Source organism: Benincasa hispida, chromosome 9, assembly GCF_009727055.1.
Source record: "Benincasa hispida cultivar B227 chromosome 9, ASM972705v1, whole genome shotgun sequence".
Lineage (NCBI taxonomy): Eukaryota > Viridiplantae > Streptophyta > Magnoliopsida > Cucurbitales > Cucurbitaceae > Benincasa > Benincasa hispida.
In genome coordinates, this window is record NC_052357.1 from 69,499,722 (window position 1) to 69,524,739 (window position 25,018).

General features: G+C 38.0%; 1 protein-coding gene across 5 annotated transcripts; it reads right to left on the bottom strand.

Moving 5' to 3' along the window:
• Positions 1 to 284: 284 nt before the first annotated feature.
• On the bottom strand, positions 285 to 24,166 carry LOC120085815 (tryptophan--tRNA ligase, chloroplastic/mitochondrial). Of its 5 annotated transcripts, XM_039042015.1 has the most exons (15): positions 24,008 to 24,166; positions 23,755 to 23,901; positions 22,981 to 23,068; positions 16,125 to 16,166; positions 14,262 to 14,351; positions 13,976 to 14,098; positions 13,494 to 13,565; positions 12,843 to 12,955; positions 12,704 to 12,725; positions 12,557 to 12,622; positions 12,391 to 12,447; positions 5,617 to 5,663; positions 5,385 to 5,466; positions 5,223 to 5,312; positions 285 to 773 (listed from the first exon to the last, which is right to left on the bottom strand). In XM_039042015.1, the coding sequence occupies exons 1-15, from the start codon at positions 24,073 to 24,075 to the stop codon at positions 633 to 635; spliced, it is 1,248 nt and encodes a 415-aa protein (XP_038897943.1). In that variant the 5' UTR covers positions 24,076 to 24,166; the 3' UTR covers positions 285 to 632. The 5 variants fall into 5 exon arrangements, with proteins under 5 accessions (XP_038897943.1, XP_038897944.1, XP_038897948.1 ...); XM_039042016.1 differs by lacking the exon at positions 12,391 to 12,447; XM_039042020.1 differs by lacking the exon at positions 22,981 to 23,068 and having other exon boundaries at positions 24,008 to 24,147.
• Positions 24,167 to 25,018: the final 852 nt, after the last annotated feature.

The window sequence follows — 25,018 nt, forward strand, 5'->3', positions numbered from 1 at the left end:
GTCTTTGGTTTTTCTTTCTAGTAACGGTATATATATATACATAAATCAGTTGTCCTATAAATTATTATTTTAAAAATTATATTAAATACATACTCTATTATCCAGATTTCGAAACCTATCAAATCTTTCATGTTACCTATTAAAAACAAAAATTAAGAAAGAAACATACTCATTCCATGTGCGAGGTGACATTTGGTTATATACGGCAAATGTCCCCATTACTAAAACGGGCTTCAGTGCGTAGTCAGAGAAAATACTTCACAGCAAATCAAAATAACAAGTCATTAAAAGAATCCAAAAGCTCCTTTCTTTATTGCTGGAAAAGGTTCATTGACATACTAAATCTCATTCCCGCAGTCATCTTGAACAGAGTGTCATGGTTCCATAACGGCATGTGAAAGAATATGCAGTTTCCGTCGGGTACCCAAATTTAGAAGTTATCACAGTATAAAATGTCCAAGAAGTTCGTTACAGCAAGAATGGTGATAGTGTCAAATAAAAACATCTTTCAACTTAATTTCGGCCATACAATATGCTAGCTTGTATTCTGCAAAAACTTATGGACAACAGGAAGTTACCTAGGTTGTGGTTGCATTGATGTTTAACCTTGAGAATCTTTCATGACAGCTCAATTATGTTCCTCTCCGAAAGAAACCCATAGCTTGATAGACATTATTGACAGTAACATCTGCAATACTTGAAGCTTTCCTAGCACCTTCGGCCAGGACTTCATCCAAATACGCTGAATCAGATATAATTTCCTCGTAGCGGACCTGCATAGTAGAAATTCAAATTGAAGATAAAGAATGAATCATTTATGCTGACCATCACGGATAAACTTAATACTCAATAGCATCCGAGGAAGGACTTGTAGTGCAAAGGTTCGGGATAAGTGAAAGAAACGGACGCATCGACTGGAAAGAAAAAAATGTAATAGTAATCATCTTTGGCACGTAGGAATAAGTTCAGACAGCATAAAATCAGTTCTGAGACTGGCATGTTCTATAGATTTTTAAATAGTTAAAATCACTTTTTTTTCTTGGTCAAAAGGGGTGTTTGAGGTAAGGAGTAGAATAGTGAGGAGTAAGGAGTTATGAAGTTTAGGAAGTTGTGAACTCTCGGAACCCACAGTATATAGAGTTGATAAGGTATAAATTTGATGTATTTAGTGGTGGGACTCACAAACTCCTTGGGCCCAACAAGGAGTGGAGTTCACAACTCCCTACTTCTCTACTCTACTTCCAAACTCCTTGGACCAAACACACTCTAAAAGACATGCATCTAATCCTTCAAAATCATTTTAATGTTTGGTTTTACACTTTTAACATGATTTACATGTCACTAAAGCTGATTTTGAATGATTAAATGTGTTCTGAAGTAATTTTGAACATGTTAAAAGTGATTTTGATCATTTCAAAATCATTCTCAAATATGTCCTAGGTCTATGAGTCTATCCCGTGCATTGTATGAATATTACATGATAAATATTTTTTAAAAAATCAATAAAAAGTGCAACTTTTATTGAGAATAAATGAAATAGAATACCCTAGGAAAATTTAAATAAAAGAATGCAAGAGGTAAATATAACCAAAAGGAAAGCTTAGGCCGAGAAGAAGCCAAAAAGCAACAGAAATTAAATGACATTGAAAAATAGAAGTTATTAACAAGGGGCGCCAATTCAAAATAATGGGAGTAAAGAATAATCGCTATATGGAAAGCATTGAATCTAGCCAAGGCCCAAACCTCCCCTCTGAGGCAACCCTTACATAATCGAAGACTCTTATTTCTCAAGCCAAATGTGTTATATAAAGTAAATACAACAAACATCATTTGGTTAAGCTCGCAAAAGCAAATACCAAACTTATCTATTAATAACTCGAAATAGTTGAAAAAATAGTCATGGGTTTATAAGAAGAGAAGGTAAACATTATGATCAAAAGAAAAAAAATTCAATTCAAAGTCATTAACATTCTGAAATCTGATATAAAAAAAGTAGTACATTTGAGTAAAGAATTTGGGATAATGCTAGTTAAAATTTACACTCATCTATATAACAATAACACAGATTTTAAAGTTCCTATCCACATAGTAATCACCAACTTCAAAATATTAGTACTAGGAAGAGTTAAAAAATAATTGGTTCACAATTATCGTTACTGAATGGAAAAACGTAAACAGGGTAACATACTTTTTTTTTCCCAACTAATAAGAAACATACCCCTTTTTTTTTTTTAAACTAATAAGAAACCAAACATTTATGGCCGAAAGGTACAAAGGGAGAGTGATATCCAGTCAATCAAAAGCCAAGAGTGCACAAAAAGTTTTGCAGTTGAACACGAGAACCTTCTCTCTCTAAGATGATAGCCAAATGGCTTTCGCATTTCTCCTGAGCAAAAATCTCTTTGGAACAGGGTCATTGCCAGTAAGTATGATCATCATCCTTTCGCGTGAGGTTAAAGACACATGTTGAAACCTATGGAAGGATATTTCTAGGGAGCTCCATTCTTTTGTCTCCTTTGTTCATTGTGTCGTACGTGAGGGGAAGGAAACATATTTATGAGAAGATCTGTGGGTGGGGAATAGACTCCTCTGCTTATGCTTCCTCGTCCTCTTTCCTTAAAAAGCTGTCTATCTTTTTAGTTTGGACAAGGAGCTCACTTTCATTTTCGTTCAAGTTTTGTCATTCTTTATCCAATACGGAAGCAGCGAATGTGGTTTATCTTTTGTCTTTGCTCGAGAGTATAACTCTAGGCTTGAGAGAAGTGATTTCCAAGTGCGGAATCTCAACCCTACATAGGGATGCTCGTGTAAATTTTTTTTCCATAGTTCGATTAACCCTTCCCCCTTAGGTGAGTCAATCTTTTCTATTCTTTAAAGGATTATGACCCCAGGTAAAGTGAAGTTTTTTACTTGACAAGTTTTCTATTAACCCTTCCCCCTTAGGTGGTCATGCTAACACGATGGATCAGCTTGCGAAGAAGCTACTTCACTAGTTGGATCGTTTTGTTATATCCTCTGATGAAATATGTAGGAAGACTTGGACCATATTCTCTGGAGATATGATTTGCAAGTTTCGTCTGGGATTATTTCTTTCACATGCTTGGTTTCTTACTGGCTCGACATCAGGACACCAATGTTATGATCAAGGAGTTCATCCTCCATCGTCCCTAAGTATGGCTTGACGAAGTGTGTGCTATTCTATGAGTTCTTCGAGAGGGCAAAATAGCATGGTGATTAGAGGGATGGAGAGGGATCTTAATGATGTTTGGTACCTTGTTAGATTCTATTTTTCCCTCTAGGCCTTATCATTATTTTGTATCATTGAAACCCCTTTCTTTATTGAGGTTCCTTCTTTTGTGAGCTTGGTTTTTTGTATGTCCTTGTATTCTTTCTTTTCTTTTTTCTCAATGGAAGTGGTTGTTTTTATCTAAGAAAAGTGTTTGCAGTTGATATGGACCAAAAATTAATTTAATTAGATAAGGTAGAAATACAGCTCTAAAAAGCCTTTGGAGTGAAGAACATCCCAACAATCTTTGAAGTCTCTTGCCACATTTTTTATGATAAATTGAACTTCTAGTGACTTGACCTTTCTGCAACACCCATTCGAACGGGTTTGAGTGCTGAAGAGCTGGACTAAGGAAAGTAGCATATTTAGAAAGAGATATATTGGGGTTGGGGCATCTTTTTTGCATCACTTCGAGAATATTATAAATATGATACATAATTTGGGAGCAAATATTGGTCACGCTTAAAGATTAGAACATAACAGTTTCAACATGCGAGTGATCTGATCTCCCAAGGTAGTACTTATGTACGTAATGACCAACAATATTTTCCTCACTTTTAAACAAAAAAAGGGTGCAGTTGTGGCACATGCAATACAAACTATACCCTCCAACCTCTAACTAGCCTACTCTCCTTTAGGGGTGTAATCGGCTTGGTTCGGCTCAGTTTGAGACTCAAACCGAGCTGAACCGATTAGACTACTATACATATATTAAGAATCGGAACCAAACCGCCCATTTATGTAGACCAAACCGCTCAAACCGAGATTTATCGATCCGACTGGTTTGGACTTGCAGTTCACCGGTTATTGAATCCTGCAGTGTTTGCCAATGGTTATGCTGGAATGTGCGTCTGGTTGTTGTGGGCCTCTATCAGATGCAGCCCGCTTGAAGTATATTGCAAATGAAAAAAAAAATGTGTGAGACAAGCCTCGAACTCGCGACCCACTAACTTCAAATAAGAGGGGCTCCATCCAGCTGCGTTACGAGGCAGCTTTGAATACGTGTCTTGAAATTTAATATGAATAATATCGGCCGGTTTCGGGTTTATCCGGTTTGGGTCATGCAACCCTAAAATCGGCCGAATTTCATCGGTTTTTTTTCTATATGCAAACCAAAACTGCAAATCTGAACCGGTTTCAAACTCAACCGACATTGGTTTCAGTCAGTTTGAGCAGTTTTTTCGATTTTCAGTTTTCGCCGTGCACCCCTACTCTCCCTTAAATAGATTCCTTCATATCCCCCTTATATGCATAAAGCAAATGGGAGGTTTCTTATCGTACTAAGCCATCCAGTACCAAATTTGAGTAGAAGTATCCGATTTGCTTCAGGAGGGTGGAGTTTTATTTGTCAAAATTTTGACAGTTTGCACTTAGCTGCCCTCCTAAGAATATCGAAGATTGTCTTCCATAGTTGCTTTCAAGTTGGTGGTGTGGTAACAAAGAAAGATTAATTTAAATTTTTTAAAAAAATCCAGTAGAGCTGTTCCTTGGCTCCTTCAAAAGAAAAATCTAAAATATTTTCAGATGGACCAAATTCTTTTTTAACTTTGGACGTGGCAAAGTACACATCCTCAAATTAAAGTGATTTACCCAAGTTTTTTGCAACTTCTCTAGATTGGAAGAGCCTTTCATAATTTCATGGCACTCCTCTTCCGCAATTGACCACCTTGTCCTCAGCCTCTTCTTTGTCTTCAAATACATTTTTCTTGTTTCCTATCAAAAAGAGCTTGAGATTTGAAGCAATCAAGTCTTCCTGGCATCTCTTGACCATACTACTTTCAGGCAGAGTTCATACTTCATAGAGCCTATTTCTGTGTTCCTTTCAACAAATTTTACCTAATTGCTTCCTTTATTTGCTTCAAGGTCCGGTAAAAAAATTCTTTCCAACATTTCCATGCCACTAAATACATCAAGATTCCGAGAAGCAAACTCAAACCTGGATAGGATGGAGATGATCGACCAAAGTATCAGTGAGAAGTGTTTTAAATGTTCCCCAGTTCATATTTTCGCACTCCTGCTTAACATCCTGAAATGGAAAATCTTATGAGAACAAACTTAGAGAAGGTTCAAATTTCAACAGCTTGTCTAGATAGAACACCTCTTTTGCTTTTCCAGAAACAAGTTGGTAAATTGTAAGAAGATTGTTGCATTCAGGTCTTTCAGGATTGTCAAATTCCAACCTGTGCAGTCCACCAGAGACGAGATAAAAGTATTGTAGAAAATTTCAATACAGAAACATGTCAAAGAAACAATTTTTAATAAATTGTAGGAAGCAAAAAAGAGCATTATATAAGCAATCACACAATAATATTTAAAGCTTTTGGACTAACCCTGGAAAGGAGTCAGTTTTGCAACGTTTTATCTTGTTGACTATTACCTACATTGTAAAAAAGAATTCACATCAAATTAAATCAAGGAAATAGAGAATAAACGGACAACCAAAGTTGCATTATACATCAGAAACTTAATATGGTAATTTCAGCTTCAAGGATTAGAAAATTAATATTGCACCAAACTAAAGTGCAGCAGTAATTTTGCATGTCCAGTACCACTTGAATTGAATGAATTGAAGTGTCAGACAAACAATAGTCAAACTGTAAGCAACAAATCCAAAAAATAGAATACCCCTGAAAGCACATAACCGGATCAACTTACGGTATTTTCAAGAAATGAGAAATGAGTGGAAGATAAAAAATGAACTGTTGGCATTGAAATGTGAACTAAAGAAGGTATACATTATAATTTGTAAAAGGAAATAACAGCCTATAAAAGATGATGCTCATGTATCAACCATACTCTAGAAAAAAAAGAGTCCCAACACGTCATCCAAGAACTATTTGATGTAGATATAATTTTGTTGAAAATAGAGGATTTCACCATTTAATCCTAAGGACATTTTAGTAATTTTATCTTCGTCCTACGTTGTATTAGGGTCTCCTACCAGTCTACTTATATTTGTGCCCTCTCTTGTACGTATTATCATAAAATAATAAAAAGTGTTCGGTATCGTGGTTTTTTCTCCCTATTTTAGGGTTTTCCACATAAAACATTGTGTGTTCTTTTCTTCTTTTATTTTCATCATGGTATCAGAGCATGGCGATGAAACCCTAACCGTCATCGATGAAAATCAACCAGGGGAGTCACAATCACCACCAGCAGGCAACAATGGCATCACTGCCGTCGACATAGCCACCGTTGTACAGGCTGCCGTGGAACAGTATTTTCAGACGACGCTTCCACCACTCCTCTAACCTGCGCAACAGCCAAGTGAAGCCCAGTCCACCGCATTCCCAGTCGAGCCAATCCAGCCAGCCATGCTCCCGGTCGAGCCGAGAAGCCTTCAGACGGCGCCGACCCAGCCAGCTACTGTTCCGATCGAGCCGAGCTACCTCCAAACAGCGCCAATCCAGCCATTTGCCTCAGCCCAGCCGGTTCCACATGTCGATGCCTTCGAACAAACCCAACTCCAGTTGATCCCAGCCAAACAGACCTACCCTAGCCAATCCATCACCCAGCCGATCCCAGCCAAACAGACCTAAGCCAGCCAATCCATCACCCAGCCGAACCCTAACTTTAGCCAATCCATCACCCAGCCGAACCCTAACTTCAGCCAATCCATCACCCAGTCGAACCCTAGCTTCAGCCAGTCGCAGCCCAACCTTCAGACTACTCCAGCCGTCTTCAATCACCAGCCAGCTTCAATCAAGGCTTCAACCAGCTACGCCGTTGTTGGTGGTCTGGTTTCGATGGCTCCAGGCGACAGTAGCTATCCCCCAACGGTGTCGAGCGGCGGCACCAATAGTAACCAACGGAGTAGTTTTGAGGGTGGAGAGTCCTCTTCACCATATCTCGGACAGCAACCCGTACAGACAACCACCATTGACCATATGGGTTCCATTTCAGGAGGATAGGGCACTACAAGCCCCATGAATCACAAAGATCTAGCAATAGTTCACCCATCTTCAACAACAGATAGCAGCACTCGAGGCAGCCCTCGGGACAACCACAAATATTCAGTCAACCCTAGTCCACTCAGACCTTTCTTCCAATCTACCGATATATTCCAAAAATCTGGTAAATTCTTTCCCTTCTTTACCCACAGCAAATATCTTGTCTGGTTCAATGGGAAATTCTGCAAGATTTACTATTGGGGAAAAGTTGAATGGCCAGAACTATTTCTCGTAGTCTCAGTCTATCAAGATGGCTCTTGAGGGACATCATAAATTTAGGTATTTAACGGGGAAGATACCAAAACCTAGGCCTGATGATCCTCAAGAACGTATATGGAAAGGAAAAGACTCGTTACTTTGGTCCGTGTTAGTGAATAGCATGGAACCACAGATAGGCAAACCCTTGTTGTATGCTGCAACCGCTCGAGATATCTGGGATGCTGTGCAGAGGCTATACTCAAAAAGACAGAACGCGTCACGTTTGTATACGTAACATAAACAGGTCCATGAATAAACATGGAATGATGGACGTGATATTTTATTTCAACAAGTTGTCTCTACTCTAGCAAGAGATGGATCTATGTCGTGAAGTTGTCTGGGACTCTCCCAATGGTGGAGTACATTATTCAAAGATTGAGGAAACAGATCGAGTTTATGATTTCCTTGTTGGTTTGAATTCAAAATTTGATACGGTGCATGGTCGGATATTGGGACAGCAACCAATACCCTCCCTCATGGAGGTTTGCTCAGAGGTTCGTCTTGAAGAAGGCAGGTCCAGTGCCATGAATAACCTTCTTATTTCTCCAACAGATTCCGTTGTGTTTAATGCAAAGTCATTTGGACTTGATGGTGATAAGCAGAATAGTAAGCCTCCTCCAGTGTGTGAACACTGCAAGAAGCCGTAGCACACTATAGATCAGTGTTGGAAGTTGCATGGTCGACCACCGAATAGTAGACGACGTCAATCACATGATAAGTCAAACTCAGGACGAGCACTTATGGGTGATTCAACAAATAGTAATTCTCAACCTCAATCTCAGATGAATAATCAGTATGATTCTGGTGTTGTTGGTATCAGTGTTATTGCTCAGTCAAGTACGAATCAGTCTTTTGGTCTTATTAGTATTAATAGTAGAAAGTCGTGGATTCTTGATTCGGGAGCTACGGATCACCTAACCAACTCATTTGATCAATTTATTTCGTATCGTGCGAATGCTGGTAATGAAAAAATTGGGAGTGCAGAAAAGGTCATCTTTCCCCATTTGAGGGTTTGACCTTGCAAGATGTGTGTTACATGACCCAAAAATATCCTACAATTTATTGTCTATCAGTAAAATTACAAGAGACCTGGGTTGTCAAGTTGTTTTCTCACCTGATACTGTTTTATTTCAGGACTTGAGCTCGGGGACGACGATCGGCGACACGATAAGGGACTCTATTTCCTTAATGCTGATGCTTCCTCTAGGAACAGTTATAGGGCTAGTTTTGTTTCTTCTTGTTATTCTACTTCTGAAAAAGATTTTATGTTATGGCATTTTCGTCTTGGTCACCCTAGTTTTCAATATATGAAATATTTATTTCCTCATTTGTTTCATAATGTTGATGTTATCTCCTTGAATTGTGATGTGTGTATTCGTGGTAAACAACATCGAGTCTCGTTTCAATCTCAGCCTTATAAACCATCCAAACCATTCACTCTTGTCCATAGTGATGTTTGGGGTCCTTCACCCATCACCACCTCTACTGGCAAACGTTGGTTTGTGACCTTTAATGACGATCACAATCGTCTTACTTGGGTTTTTCTTCTTACTGATAAGTCTGAGGTGTCACTGGTGTTCCAACAGTTCTATACCACTGTGGAAACTTAGTGTAACATGAAAATTGCCATCCTTAGGAGTGACAACGGGCGGGAGTTTTTTAACAATACCTTTCGTGAATTTTTGGCATCTAAAGGAATTGTTCATCAAAGCTCTTGTGCTTACACTCCACAATAAAATGGGGTCGCTGAACAGGAAAATCGCCACTTCATTGAGGTTGCTCATTCCCTCATGTTGTCTACCTCCCTTCCCTCTTGCTTGTGGGGGAATGTTGTCTTGACTGTAGCGCATCTGATTAAACACATGTCTTCACGAGTTCTAAAATTTCACACTCCTCTTAAGTGTTTCAAAGAGTCGTTTCAAACCACACGTCTTATTCCTGATGTTCCTCTCCATGTGTTTAGGTGTGTTGTCTTCGTCCATACTCATGGCCCTGATCGCACTAAATTTACCCCTCGTGCCAAAAAATGTGTCTTTGTCGGATATCCCCTTCATCAACACAGATATAAGTGTTACAACCCATCATCCAGAAAGTATTTCGTTTCGATGGATGTTACCTTTCTTGAGGATCAACTTCTTTCCCATTAGTCATCTTCAGGGGGAGAGCTCTAGTGAAGAAACTAATTGGTCCAACTCTTCGATTTCATTAGAATCATTCGAGTCACTCCTTGAACCTATCCTGAGTATTAACTATGTCCTACCTACCAAACAAGTCCCGTGGATAACATCAGGAAGAATCTCAGGAAGGAAATGGTGCCACCTGTTGTTTCTCCAGTTTTAGTCCATGAGCCAGACCCGACATCAGCTCAAGGTACTCATACCCCTCTCTAATGATATTAATGTTTGTGCTGAGAGTGATATGTGTAATAAGGGTGAGAATGGAAAAATCTCTAACAGTACCGACGCTTGCACCAAGGAAACCATGTGCGATGCTGATGCAGTTGAAAGTGACAGGTCTAAGGAAACAACCCCAGAAAGTGATACTGTTGCTGGTGAGGAAGAGTGTGGAAAAAGTACCAGAGGGTGAAACTCTACAGCAAGAGGGTGAAACTCTACGGCAGGAGGATGGATGTAGGGTTATTGTTGAAAAGTCAGACAGAATAAAGAGTCATGATGCCTCTCTTGATCTTCCCATTACTATGAGGAAAGGTACTAGATCTTGCATTAAGTACCCTATGTATAGTTATCAGTCTTACTATAATTTGTCCCCTAAGTTCAAGGCTCTTACTACAAGCCTAGATACGATAATAATACCAAACAGTATACATGTGACAATGGAGATTCCTGAGTGGAAAGTTGCGATTATAGAGGAAATGAGAGCTCTTGGCAAAAATAATACTTGGGATTGTGTTTCTCTTCCTAAAAGGCATAAGACAGTTGGATGCAAGTGGGTGTTCACTATAAAATATAAGTTTGATGGAACTCTTGACGGGTACAAGGTTAGGTTGGTTGCTAAAGGATTTACTCAAACCTTTGGGATAGACTACTCAGAAACATTTTCTCCTATAGCAAAGCTAAACACCGTCTGTGCTCTTCTGCCAATGGCCGTAAACAAAGACTGGCCGCTCCATCAGCTCGATGTGAAAAATGCATTCCTTAATGGTGAGTTAGAAGAAGAAGTCTACATGAGTCCCCCTCCGAGTTTTGAGGCTCAGTTTGATCGCCGGGTGTATAAACTAAGAAAGTCCCTGTACGGGTTGAAACAATCTCCAAGAGTGTGGTTTGACAGATTCACTACCTTTGTTAAGCCCTAGGGTTATGCTCAAGGGCATTCTGATCACACTCTATTCACAAAAAGATCGATATCAAGGAAGATTGTTGTTCTTATTGTGTATGTAGATGATATTGTTTTGTCAGAGGATGATGCCACTGAAATTGTCAGGCTTAAAAAGAAAATGGCCAAGGAATTTGAGATTAAAGACCTTGGGAGATTAAGGTATTTTCTAGGAATGAAAGTAGCACAGTCAAGAGAAGGGATTTCAGTTTCTCAACGGAAATATACACTTGATTTACTAAAAGAAACAGGTATGACTAGATGTAAGCCTGTGGATACTCCGGTGGAATTTAACACTAAGCTTACTGACGCTATTGACAAAGTTCCTGTCAATAAAGAAAGATATCAGCGTCTAGTAGGGAAATTGATCTACCTATCCCATACTAGACCGGATATATCCTACGTTGTCAGTGTGGTGACTCAATTTATGCAAGCGCCTTACAAGGAGCATATGAAGGCTATGGAACGCTTCCTGAGATACTTGAAAACTACTCCTGGCAAGGGTCTGATGTCCAAAAGGACCGACAAAAGATGTATTGAAGCTTACACTGACTCTGATTGGGCAGGCTCTGTTGTAAACAAAAAGTCGACGTCTGGGTACTGTACCTTTGTGTGGGGTAATCTTGTTACCTGGAGAAGTAAGAAACAAGGGGTGGTTGCTAGAAGGAACGCTGAAGCAGAATACAGAACTATGAGTTTGGGAATATGTGAAGAAATCTAGTTGAAGAAAGTTCTCTCAAATCTCCATAAAGATAGAGATTGTCCGATGAAGCTCTATTGTGACAACAAAGCAGCATAAGCATAGCAAATAATCCAATTCAACATGACAAGACAAAACACATGGAAATAAATAGACACTTCATCAAAGAAAAACTGGACAGTGGCAGTATCTGTATTCCATACATTCCTTCTGGTCAACAAGTCGCAGATATTCTCACAAAAGGATTATTCAGGCAAAGCTTTAATTTTTGTGTTAACAAGTTGGGTCGTATTGATATCTATGCCCCAACTTGAGGGGAGTGTTGAAAATAGAGGCCTTCACCGTTTAACCCTAAGGACATTTTAGTAATTTATCTTTATCCTAAGTTGTATTAGGGTTTCCTACCAGTCTATTTATATTTGTGCCCTCTCTTGTACGTATTATCAGAAAATAATAAAAGGTGTCCTGTATCGTGGTTTTTTCTCCCTGTTCTAGGGTTTTTCACGTAAAACATTATGTGTTCTTTTCTTCTTTTATTTTCATCAAATTTAATGAAGGGTACAACATGAAAGATCGGTTAATTAATTATCCATTGCAAATTACATCATCCCTAGACAATAAAAGGTTACAGCATTAACAGGTAGGATATATCTAGTTAATGGTCATGTAACTTTATTCATGTATGCAGCCAATGGCTTTCGTTATATCTACAATTAATTTATTATCAACTAACTAAATCAGTTATTGTCATATATATAACCATAGTAGGCTCCAAATCAAGAATAAAAATTAGGGAAGAGATCTTGATCCAAGAAACCAACTTCCAGGCAAGAAACATAAAGAAAAAAGATGAGCTTAGTTACATCTTTTGGGTCAAGAAGATTGATTCTGGATTGATCAGAAGGAGCAGATTTTGACATCTGCAACATGAACCATAAGGGACTTAAATAAGTTAACAGGGAGTTGTACTATCCTACTCGTTCAAATAAAATTAATCATAACCTCAACAGAAACTTTTTCCAAACGTACCTTAGAGAGACCATCGGTGAGGGACATAATTCGTGCACCAGCTGGAGGTATAAGTGGCTCAGGAACCTACATTAGGATAACAATTGAGGACCATTTCTAGTTGCACGAGGTATCATGTTATCAAGTAGAGGAAGGGAAGAAATCCACCTTGAAAATAACCCCACCTCTCCTGCATTAATTAGACAAGAAGCACAAGCAATCAAATAACTTTTCTTTTCCATTTGGTCCCCCCTTTTTGTGGGTTGTGAACAGAAATAGTCCAGTATGAAACTTAGATGACTCTCACCCTCCTAATTTCTTCCACTTCCTTCCACCATATAGATAATTAACACGCTCAGCCAGCTCACGAGTCAACTCAAGATGCTGCTTTTGATCCTCGCCAACAGGAACATAGTCTGACTGCAGAGATGTTTTTAGAAATTACATTACACACTAATATGCTCCTCTTTATTTGGATAAGGATATGAAGTTTCAAGAATATGGTGAAAGTAGACCCCTGTGCAATGGATGTTACACCTATATACTCCTTGTCCTTGTAGTTAGAGTATATAGAAGACATGCTTAATTGATCTTAACAAGCTTAACAATATCTAAAAATCTACCCAATTTGAAATGAGTTATGCATCATCCCTGCATGATATGCTTTTTGGTAAAAGAAATATTTTGTTGATAAATGAAAGATCCCTACATGTTATGCAAATAGGTAAAAGATAAGAATATAAAATACAATGCAATACAACAAGATGCTTGATAATACATATGGTAGAATTATGCATTTAAAAGACATGAGAAAAGATAAGATAAACATCAGAATAATTGGCAACCAAAAAAATGGTAAAATTTCTTAATGGCTATTATCTATGGAAATGCAGAAACAAGTTTCACTCTTCTGAATTTCACAAATTAACATACAAAGGCTACATGTCAAGGAGACCACCTGATATAGAAGAATATCAGAAGCCATAAGGACAGGATAAGTGAGAAGGGCAACGCCAACATTTTCATCCCCCTACAAAATCCAAACCAGATCAGTGGTATCAGATACATTGATTTTTGAGAAACCACTTCCCAGTAAAAACATGATGAAAGCATGACAATTATAAATTTAACACACAGCTGATAATGACTAAGGCATCAAATTTTCCTTTCCGTATTCCAAAGATGGTATAATTGCTAGCTTTTATTTTCTCTTGCTTTTCAGAGAAACTTTAAGTTTTTGGGCTTTCAGACAAACTTTATACATCAACCTCTTTGAGAGGTATAAAGTCTGTCAATACGAATCTCTTCTTAGTGCTTGTAAGCCTTCCACTGACAAGCTGTTTTTTCATTATATGCACAATGAAGACTTAAAAGAAACACCCGTTTCTAAGCAAGTAATTTGGAAAAGATGACAGAAATATCATATAACCATAGACGCACCGCCTTGCGTGATTTCTCCTTAAACTGGATCATCCTGTTCAGCCAACCAATTGGCGTGGCTGAACTAAGTAGCCACATCAGCTCTACATGAGCACGAACATGAGACTGAACAAAGACAGAAGCCTGCAATATAATGCACTTTCAATTTCATTCATAAATATTCCATAGCTATACGCATTCTAAATGCTTTACAAAAGAACCACATAAGAATCCCTTATGTGTGAGACACACACACACACAACTTCGACATTTCTAGTCATAGACACACGCACCCTACACACCAAACCTTGGAGGTATCTACACCACATGCTAAATAAATGGCGGCTGTATCTCTTGTTGCTTTATGTAATTGCTGAGTATCATAAGGTAATGTGATCTGGAAACAATGAGAAGTATAAAATAAAAAATGTAAGCTACAATTGTCGAGCAGATGAAAAACTCAAAGATCGATATAAAAAAGTTCTTTACTAAAAGAAATACTAAATTCCATAAAGATTACAATTAAGTTTTGTCTTGGTAACGAACACATCTTAAAATTAAATCTGAATGATAGGCATTCCAGTAACAACCATTCATTTTCTAAACAACCTTCTAAAAAAAACTCCAAATTAACTACTAGGCTCTATCAAGAAACTTATTCCTTTTTAATTAGAACATAAAACCATAACCTCCTTTAACCAAAATGATGTACCCAATTTGAAAAAGAGAATATGAGGATTATGAAAAAGGTGTTTTTCTTTTTTTGACTTTGACATTTGCAAGGATGGGGAATCAAGTCATGGACCTTTGGGATGATAATTAGTACCATATCCACTGAGCTATGCTCAGATTATGAAAATTGGCATTTGTTTAGAATTGCACTATTCCCCAATGGTTCGGTTTTCGATCAATGGGATGGAATTACTCAAGCTCGGAACCACACTTTCAGAAGAGCTCTTAAGGAAGAAAAGATTTCAGATTTTCAAATTTTGTTGAGTAGGTTACCGCACAAACAGATCTCGACTTCACTTGATGCCAAATGATGGTCTTTGGACTCCCTCAGGTAAATTCTCAGTTAAGTCATTATCTAAGCAACTTATTGCAGAAACTCCAACGGCTAAGGATGTGTCTCGGGCTCTTTGGAAATCCAAAGCCCCAAGCAAATTAACATCCTTGTTTGTATAATGTTTAATGGCTCCCCCAATTGTTCTTCCACGCTTCAGCATAAGCTTCAGCATCACTATTTATCTCCCTCTATTTGCCCGTTGTGTATGGTTCAAACTTCAGAGTGAGGATTTGCAGCATCTGTTTTTTTTATTGTGTTTACTCTCAAGCATTATGGCAGAATTTATTCTCATATTTTCAGATTCAGTGGGTTTTTGGCAACTCTTTCTAGGAGAATATCACTCAAATTTTGGTTGGTCCTCTTTTGGCCAATGCTTCTCAGATTTTATGGTCCAGTGCAGTTAAAACTCTCTTATCTTAGATATGGTTTGAACGTAATCGGAGAGTTTTTCATGATAAATCTCTCCCTTGAACTTGCTCACTTGGTGTTTTCACGATATTAGTTTGGATTGGATTGCCTTTATTTTCTCCGTTTAATCATGTTTTATCCTTTGATGTATTTTCCTTTAAAACATGTTTTCTGTATTTTTTTAGCATTAAACTCTTTTCATTATATCAATGAAAGTCTTGTTTCCTTTTTTTAAAAAAAATGGAATAACAATGAAATGAGATAGCACCTTGCATCTCCCACTTGACAAGTTTGGGTATCATATAAAGAACTACAGGCCCAAGCATTATGTCTCTTTCAATTGCTTGCTCACAGCACATTCAGTCCTTCCCGATAGCTGAACCCACCCTAAAATCATTCCCAACCTCATTTGATTTTTAAAATAATGCATTCAACCACTTTCATCAACTTCTTCAAGAAAGTAAAATTTCTTGAAGTAGAAGTTCTGATAATTTGTAAGTAGATACCATACAGAGAGAATCACATGAAGTATTGAATGACCACTCAGCCAACAAATAAAACCCCAAGTCACAGCAAGACCAACATGCACGAGGACAGACATTCTGCTAAAACCATGTGGCGCTAAACTGAGGTAGCCAAAGAATATGAATCTGTGCATAATTCACAGACATGAAAACAGTAATTGTCTTAACATACCGCGTGGAGATCCACAATGAAGAAGAGAGTATCATATGTGTCCTGCAAAACAGAACGGAAATGAATAGGGTAATTCTACAACAATATGAGAACATATACATTTTATGTTTTTTTTTTTTTTTTTTTGCCTAAGAAACAATTTCATTGATTAAATGAAATATCCAAAGATATCCAAAGATACACAAGGACCCCCATCATAGGGTGTACAAAAAAAAACCATTCATAGGAAGTGCAAAAGGTGTTTCCAATTTGTAACGAGGAAAGAAAAACTAGGACTGTGTATAGCCTGTAAATCTTTGCACCAAAAAAAAAGCATTGTGAATGATGGTATCAATAATATCCTTTATTGTCTTGGCCTTGTCCTGGAAGATTCTAGCATTTCTTTCATCCCATATCTTCCACAAAACAGCACAAATGATACTTAACCAGAGATGTTCTTTACCAGCTTTGAAAGGAGTCCAATTGATTAGTAGGTGAAGCCAACTTTGTAAGTCATTTGGAAAAGCCACAGACCAGTTGAAGGCAAAAAAGACTTCCATCCATATCCCTGTCTCTTATACACATCTAGATGTGTATAAGAGACAGGCTTTGAAAGGAGTCCAATTGATTAGTAGGTGAGGCCAACTTTGTAAGTCATTTGGAAAAGCCACAGACCAGTTGAAGGCAAAAAAGACTTCCATCCATATCCCTCTAGAAAAGGGACAGTCAAAGAAAACATGCTGAATAGTTTCATTGTTTGTTCGACAAAGGCAGCACCAAGAGGGAGATAGGTTGATCCATGGGCAACACTTTTGTAACTGTCTCTTATACACATCTAGATGTGTATAAGAGACAGTCCATAGTGTTTAGACATGAATTTATGATTTCTCAAAGGAGGAATTTAACTCTCTTCGAGTAGGGACAGCTCCACAATTTTCTACAAAAGATGACCAAAGATGAGTGCGGGTTGGACATGAGGGATGAGTATAAAGACTTTGTATTGAAACCAGTATGGTTGAGTTTCCATGTCCAGTGGTCCTTTCTACTAGTAAGGTTCAAACTTGGAAGGAGATGGGTAAGAGCAACCCATCCCTCTATCTCATCGTCTTTGAAATTTCTTCTAAAGTTTAGGGACCAAGAACAATTTGTAGCATTCCAAGCCTCTTTAATAGAAGTATTTTTGGAGTTAGATAACCGAAAGAGTATGGGAAAAGTCTGTTTTAGTGTGGAACCAGCAAGCCAAATGTTTGTCCAAGAAAACTATAGAGAAGCCATCTCCAATAACACATTGGATATTCCCATAGATAAGATCCTTTTGATGCAAAATGTATTTCCAAGGGCTTCTAGTTGAGATGCGTTTGTAATCGGCTGCGTTGAGATCAATATGATGTGACCTGTATTTGGCTTTGATTAAAATCCTCCAAAGGACTTCTTTCTCCAAATGAAAACGCCAAATCCACTTGGCAAGGAAGGCTTTGTTTTGTTGTTTAATGTCAGTGATCCCCAATCCCCCTTCATCCAGAGGTTTCTTCAATTTATCCCATTTTAACAAATGAGATAGCTTGTTGTCCCTATGACCCAACCATAGGAAATTTCTAAAACATTTGTCAATGGCATCAATAATTTTTCTAGGGGCACGATAGAGGGATAACTAGTAGATAGGTAGATTGGATAAAGTTGCTTTCAAAAGGGTTAGTCTACCTTCTCTGGAAATTGTGTTGCCAAAAGTGTAGTTTTTTGTCTATTTTGTCCAAAATCGGTAGCCAAAAGGTTATTGTAGTTGGTTTTCCATAAAGAGGCAGACCCAAGTATGTGGTAGGCCATTTCCCCACCTTACATTCTAATCTTGTTGCAATAGAATCCACCCATTCATCTTCAAAATTGCTACCTAAGAATTCAGATTTGTACCTATTGATGTTGAGTCCAAAAGCATATTCAAAAAGGGTGATCAAATTGAAGAGGTTTTCAATCTTCCTCTCATTGTTGATGGAGAAAAGTAGTGTGTCATCGACAAAAAGGAGGTGATTGATGTTTAGAGGTGAACTTGGGATAGAGTATCCGCTAATGAAGCCTTTTGCATCTGCCAAAGTGAGGTTTCTACTGAGACTATCCATGATGATGATGAAAAGAAAGGGTGATAATGGGTCATCTTGTCTAAGGCCCCTAGTTGCTTTAAATTTCCCTCTAGGTTTGTCATTTATAATGATAGAGAAATTTGTGGAGGATATGCAACCTTTGATCCATTATCTCCATCTTATGCCAAAGCCTTTTACAATTAACAACTCATCAAGGAAATCCCAATCCACTTTGTCGAAAGCTTTCTCAATATCAAGCTTGATGGTCACCCCTTTAATTTGCTTTGCATGCCAATCTTCGATGATTTCATTAGCAATCAAAGATGCATCCAAAATTTGTCTACCTTCCACAAAGGCTGATTGGTAGACCGTGATCGTAGATGGGGGGATTTTCTTGAGGCAATTCGATAGAACACATGCAATAATCTTGTAGAGTCCCGTAGTGAGGCTAATAGCTCGATAGTCTCCCACCTTCTTGGCATCAATTTTCCTAGGGATAAGGCATATATAAGTTTCGTTCACATTGATATTGATGATTCCATTCTCAAAAAAATCTTGGAACACTCTAATTAAGTCAAATTTTAGAATGTTCCATGATTTTAGAATTCTAATGTGAAACCATCAGGCCCCAAAGTTTTGTTAGTGCCCAATGCCTTTATCGCTGTCCAAATCTCAATTTCTATGAAGGGGGCTTCCAAGGATCTAGCTTGTTCCTTGCTAATAGGATCCCACTCCAGAGGATTTGGAATAAGTCGATTACCTGGTTTTTTGGTGAAGAGATCCTTGTAAAATGTAATGAATTCAGCCTCTATGTCGGTATCTCTAACCAAACTTAAGTTCTGGTCATTGAGTCCTCTTCTTGGCAGCAGCGTATTTGTGAAAAAAGGACGTGTTTTCATCTCCATTGATCAACCAATTTGTTTTGCACTTTTGTCTCCACTTGATTTCCTCGTTTGCATTTAAGAATAGGAGCTGATTTCTAATCAAATGTCTTCTATCAGCAAGATTGCAAGTGATGGGGCCATTTTTAGAAATGATGGCCAATTCCTTTTGTAGAGTATCTCTGTGTTTCAATGATACCAAAAGAGGATAAATTCCATTCTTTGATAGCCAACTTCAGCCCCTTTAACTTGTAGTTAAAGCCATAGCCAGGGTGCCCCATTAAAGGATGGTTGTTCCACCAAATTTCAACAAATGGGAGAAAACCTTTGTGGTTTAGCCACATATGAAGGGTGCAAGTCCCCATTTCTGGTTTCCAAGGGTCAAAAGAAGGGGGAAGTGGTTTGATGTTGGCTTGTCCAATCTTTTCATGGATGCATCAATGAATTTTTAGATGATAGAATCAGAGCAAAGAAATTGGTCAATTCTTGTATGTGCAGGAGGCATGTGAAAATCAAACCAGGTAAATCTTCCATTAGTGAGATGTATGTCAATGAGTTCCCAATGATCAATAAAAGAGTTGAAGGCCAGTATATCTCTATTTGGCCTGCAACCATTAGAGTTTTCGTGGGGCCAACGAATGAGGCTGAAATCGCCCCCAATGATCCAATTTTCATCCACAAGGAAGAAGAGATCATAAAGCTCATGAATAAAATACTCCTTTTCAAACTCATATGGAGGGCCATAGACACCTGTTAACCAAAATTTGTAACCATCAGCTAGAGTGAAAAGGATAGTGAGAGAGTATGCACCTTTTGTAATTGATGAGGCACTAAAGGATGGAGCGTTCCACATAATGAGAATGCCTTCGAAAGAGCCATTAACATCCACTGAAGTCCACTCGATCCATCTGGAGCTCCAAAGAGATTTAATAAAAACAAGATCAATATTGCGGCTTTTGGTTTCTTGGAGGATAACATTGATGGGTTGTGCTCGGTGATTAGTCTCTTGATGATGGCTCTTTTCCTCCACAATCTGAGGCCTCTGACGTTCCAAGAGAGAATTAACATTAGGATGATTGAGAACTCTCCCTCATCAAGGCCTTAGCCTTCTTATCATAAGAAATGGAGCATTCCAATTTCTTGATTTCACATTAGCCCCTTTTTTTCTTTTTTGTAAGTTTATTCTTGTTCTTTCTTGTAGGTATCGATCGGATACAGAGGCTACAATCTTCAAACCAAGGTGCCAAAGCAGCAAGATGAGTCCTAGGATTCATGGGAAATGAGTTATAATAAGGTGGTAGGGAGGAAAAGAGGTCTTGCCAATGCAAATCCTTGTGACTGGGTGATCTAGGGGCACTCTCATGAGGACTAATGAGGTAGCAATCGGAATCAATTTCAGAAGAATGAGGGATGATAGTTGTGGAGCATTTGTTGCCAGCAACGAAGGTAGTTGGCTTATGGTTGATAGTAACATTTTTTGGGTCAATGTGTGGGATTTCGGATGGGGATGGTAGGTCAAGGTTTGGTTGGAGTGTGGATGAGGTGGGATCTATTGCTAATTTTCCAAAATTGGGGATAAGATGTGGGCTAGTAGGGTCCAAAAGCGTGGAGGTTGGGACAGAGGATTGTTATGTGGGACCCGAGAGAGAGTTGGAGGGTGTTGGGGCCAAGGATGGGTTCAACGGAGGTGTTGGTGAAGGACAGGTGGGTCCCATCTGCTTGATCGAAAAGGGGATAGAAGGGTTGTAGTTGAAGGACAGGTGGGTTTCCTCTAGTAAGTATTATTAACCAGTGGTTTATCAAGCGTTTGGTTGGGTTTGGAAGCAATGTCAATAAGCAGGGCAGATTTTTGGTTGATAGTAATAGGTTGTTCTGTATTGTCAACATCACAATAAAACCTCTGTGCGTCTTCTCGGTATTGTCAACCTCACAAGAGTACTTTTGCTGTGTAAGATTATCATCAACGGAAAAATTTGAAAAATCCTCTTTCTTTGTGCCCTTTTTTGCCGGAAGTTTGGCCCGTGTGACATGGATTCCAACAATAACCCCTATATGATAATCTGCATTAAAATACAGCTAAGGCCGGAGATAAAGATGAGAGGAGCAACACTTTAGCCTAAAGGAAACCAGAGTGGTTTTTTTTACTTTGAGACTGATCTCCATCATATCCATTCTGTTGAGGGTCATTTTTGCCACATCAATTAGTCCTCCACAAGCTTCCCCAATATATTGAAAAGTTTCCATGTTCCATTTATCAATAGGGAGGCCTCTCACTTTTATCCATCCTCCATAGGAGGGGACAACTGTTCACCGTGAAATTCATTATGTCTCCAAGGAAAAAAGAGGATTTTGTAAGAGTCAATCTTCTGCCATCCTTTGTAATTCCCAAGGATTTTTGCTTGTTCCATATCTTCACATCTCATAATGGCCTTGTTGGGTTGAAAAAGGGAAAGAGATCCATAGGCCATGATTTTCACTTGAATGGCTATGAGAATTTTGTACCGTTCATCATGAAAGTTTTTCCTTATGATGACCACAATGTTGTGGGTAAAGAAAGGTGCCAGGGTCGAAGAGGACTTAGATGGTAGAGAAGAAAAACGGTGGTAGTTGGTTGGTTATTCAATGCTTTTGGCATCTTTTCTTTCTTTCCTTTGTTCTCTTTCTTCTCTTTGGTGTTCGCTTCAGTCGTTTTAAAGAGGGCTCCCTTGTAGGTGGGTTGTTGGCCAACGTTAATGTGGTTGGTAGAGTCAAAGATATAAAAAGAGGTGAGACCTGAGAACTGTTTCCAACCTTTATCCTGTTCACCAGAAGGTATAACAACGCGATTTTTCCCTCCATTGTAGTTTAGTTTCACCAGTCCGAAGGAGAAGCCTCTCTTGCTCGTGATTTTTCTACCTAGATGACTTGATCATCAACTCTGATTTCCTTGAATTTTTGGTTCAATTGTGCAATAAGGAGGGCTTTGATGGTCTCTGTGATCCATCGAAGAGTGCTCCAGTGGACAAAAATGGAGAAAGATTTGTCTTTTGTTTTCTCTGTTATGTAGATTTTGGTGCCTCGCAATGATGGGTCAATATCGATAAGGAAAATTTTCTTTTCAGTGAAAATCTTTTGGGCAGGCTGCGGGAGGGTCATGTTGAAATGTTGGTCAATGGCTAAACAGGAAGAGCCTGGCAGCAAACGCCGTCGTTGTATGCCAACATTATTTCCTTAAAATTTTTTGCATCTCCTTATTCCATATTCCAGTTCAGTATTTTATGTTTTTTTCCTAGGAAAGTCATGAAAATAAATAGCAGGTATTAAGAAGAAAAAGAAAAAAACCTGTGCACTTCAATAATGTATTCAAATTTCACTATAACTAATATGTGGGAAAAATGAATGATGACAAGATCGAAATAAATTTCTCAGGCTATTTCTCAGAGGATCATAGAGCTAACAAATTTATAAGTTATACATTGTTTGCATATAGATATAATTCTTCATTCTCTTTTAATCCTTTTCATAGATGAATCATTAAAAACCTAAACCTAGATTCAAGGTCCTGAGTACGTTTTGAAAGCTCAAGACAGAAGGACAGTTGGTATTGATTTAACTTGTTCGAGGGAGGAAAAAAAAAACCTATCTTTAGCCTTACGGAATTTTATTCAAAACCAAAAGAAGGAAAATGTGTATGCACATCATAAATTCCAAATATAATTTCAAGAGGTAATTAGGTTAAGGAAGTAGCAATGAGCAATGGTAATACAAGAACTAAGTCTAACCATTATTACTTCAAAAGTCACATTCAAATAAAGTCTTTCAGGGAGCTATACATAAAGATAGTAACATTATTCTACAAAGCATTGGTGGAGAATACAAGCAAGAGATATCATAGTAAACTTGCAAATATAAGGCCATGTGAGTATGGGAAGTAATATAAACCTGAAGTGAAATCCAATTCTTTATTGCACCTAGATAATTACCAAGGTGAATAGAGCCGGTTGGCTGAACACCAGATACTATCCGCTGTCTGACAAAACAATACTCAACTTGGTTTAATTGCACGACAAGGCTAAGTACTCCCAAATAAGTATATATACACGACATATACATCGATATGTACAACATACTAAAACCATCCATAAACCAAAAAGAGACAACGAAAAATAAGGGAGCAATGTGAAATGAAGAATATTAGAAAGACTGCCAATGGGATGTTACAACTCCTAAGCACCTACATTATATTGTCCACTGGTTTTGTTTCTTGAATCCCCCAAAACGCCCCATACATATGAAGATATTGTCCATCACGTACCCATGATCTTCCCCTTTCCTACCCCACATGAGACTTTGGTTGCACTCCAAAACATTATGAATCTCAAACTTGATAAGGCAGAAGTCAGAAATCTGATCAGACTTGGGACAAGCAACACTCCTCCAAAAGTAATATCCGATGCAACCCTACAGCAGTTTGACAGTCATTTTCCCGAAACCAGCAGTTTGACAGTCATTTTCCCGAAACCAGCAGTTATCTGGTGCTTATCTTACTCCTTCTACGAAATTCCGTAACAACTTGAAATTTTATACACTCTGGCGAACAATGAAATCTCAAATAACACGGTAGATTCAATTCTCTATCCACTACCAATACTTAGTATTACAAAAACGAAAGAAATTCGAGGTCGAATATAAGAATGCAGTATAAGTAGAAATTACTTGATGGAACTGGGAGGACGCTCTGGCGCAGCAGGTTCGTTGAGGGAGATACCGCAACAACATCGAGAACTATTTCCAATTGAAGACCGATGAAGCGGAAAGATTGAATGAGGCTTGGTGTATTTGCTCCCAAAAGTAGAAAATGTTCTGCTCGAAAGATGAATCCGACTAAGAAATCAACATTCGCTGCTACATTTGATATTGCCTGTATATGTGTGCGATAAAGAGAGCAGATAAGAGAAGAAGTACGTACAGAGAAGGTGTAAAGCGAGGGGACGACTGTGAGAGGACGAGAAAGTGAGAGAGAAGGGAACGACCCATCCTCGTCTATGTGCTTCAGTCTTCACAGCTCAGGGATGAGGTCCGTACTGGTAGTTTTATACTGCACGTTGGCGTAAGTACCACGCGCTTCAAAAATTCTCTCTTTGGCGTGGGTGTGTCTTTTTCTTTTTTAAAAATAAAAATAGCACAACCGGTGCTAAAAGAATCTGAACTTTCAATTATATCAATTGTTTTTTTTTATAGTTTTCTATTAGTGTTGCAATCAACCTCTTTTATTAAAAGAATTTTTTATTTATATATAACTCACATAGGTAAAAGATAGCAAATTTATCCAAGTTTATCCTTTTTTATCAATGTGAGTTATATATAAATAAATAAAATGATTTAACAAAAAGGGATGGTTGTAACCAATAAAAAACCATTCGAGAGATAAATTGATCAATTTGAAAGTTCAAAGATATTATTGTAACTAACCTTATAGTTCAAGGGTGGGTTGTGCTATTTCCACTTTTTTTTAGAATAAGAATTGGTTTTATTATACCACTTATGCTATATCAAAAGCATTCTTTACAATTAAAGTTAGAGTTGACAAGAGAAATAACAAATTTTAAAGTTTCATTTGGAAAAATGGCAAAAAAGTTTCAAAATTATAAAAATAGCAAAACGAATTTATATAATAAAAAATACTAATTAATAAATGACAAAACTATCCTAAAACAACAAAATTAAGTACAAATGAAAATGCAGCTGCTTCAAAAACAACACGAATATCACAAATACACTCTATCTAGACATTCTATAATCATAAAATACATGGTATCTAAACATTCGCAAAATTAAAAATCACCCAATATGGTCCTTTATGCAAGGGAAGATGACGAGCAGTCGATAAAGGTCATTAGACACTCATGGATGTATACAACAATGGACTTCCTCCAAGGTGAGAAAGAGCAAAGTTGATTTCACTAGTAAAGTTGTTGTT

Excerpts from the sequence above, each read along its gene's own strand:
- LOC120085815 (XM_039042015.1), bottom strand. The coding sequence starts at position 24,075 with ATGGGTCGTTCCCTTCTCTCTCACTTTCTCGTCCTCTCACAGTCGTCC. Across the intron at positions 14,099-14,261 it reads GTGGTGTAGATACCTCCAAG|GCTTCTGTCTTTGTTCAGTC; the intron begins GTTTGGTGTGTA and ends ATTATATTGCAG. Across the intron at positions 774-5,222 it reads ATCATCTCCATCCTATCCAG|GTCCGCTACGAGGAAATTAT; the intron begins GTTTGAGTTTGC and ends TCTACTATGCAG.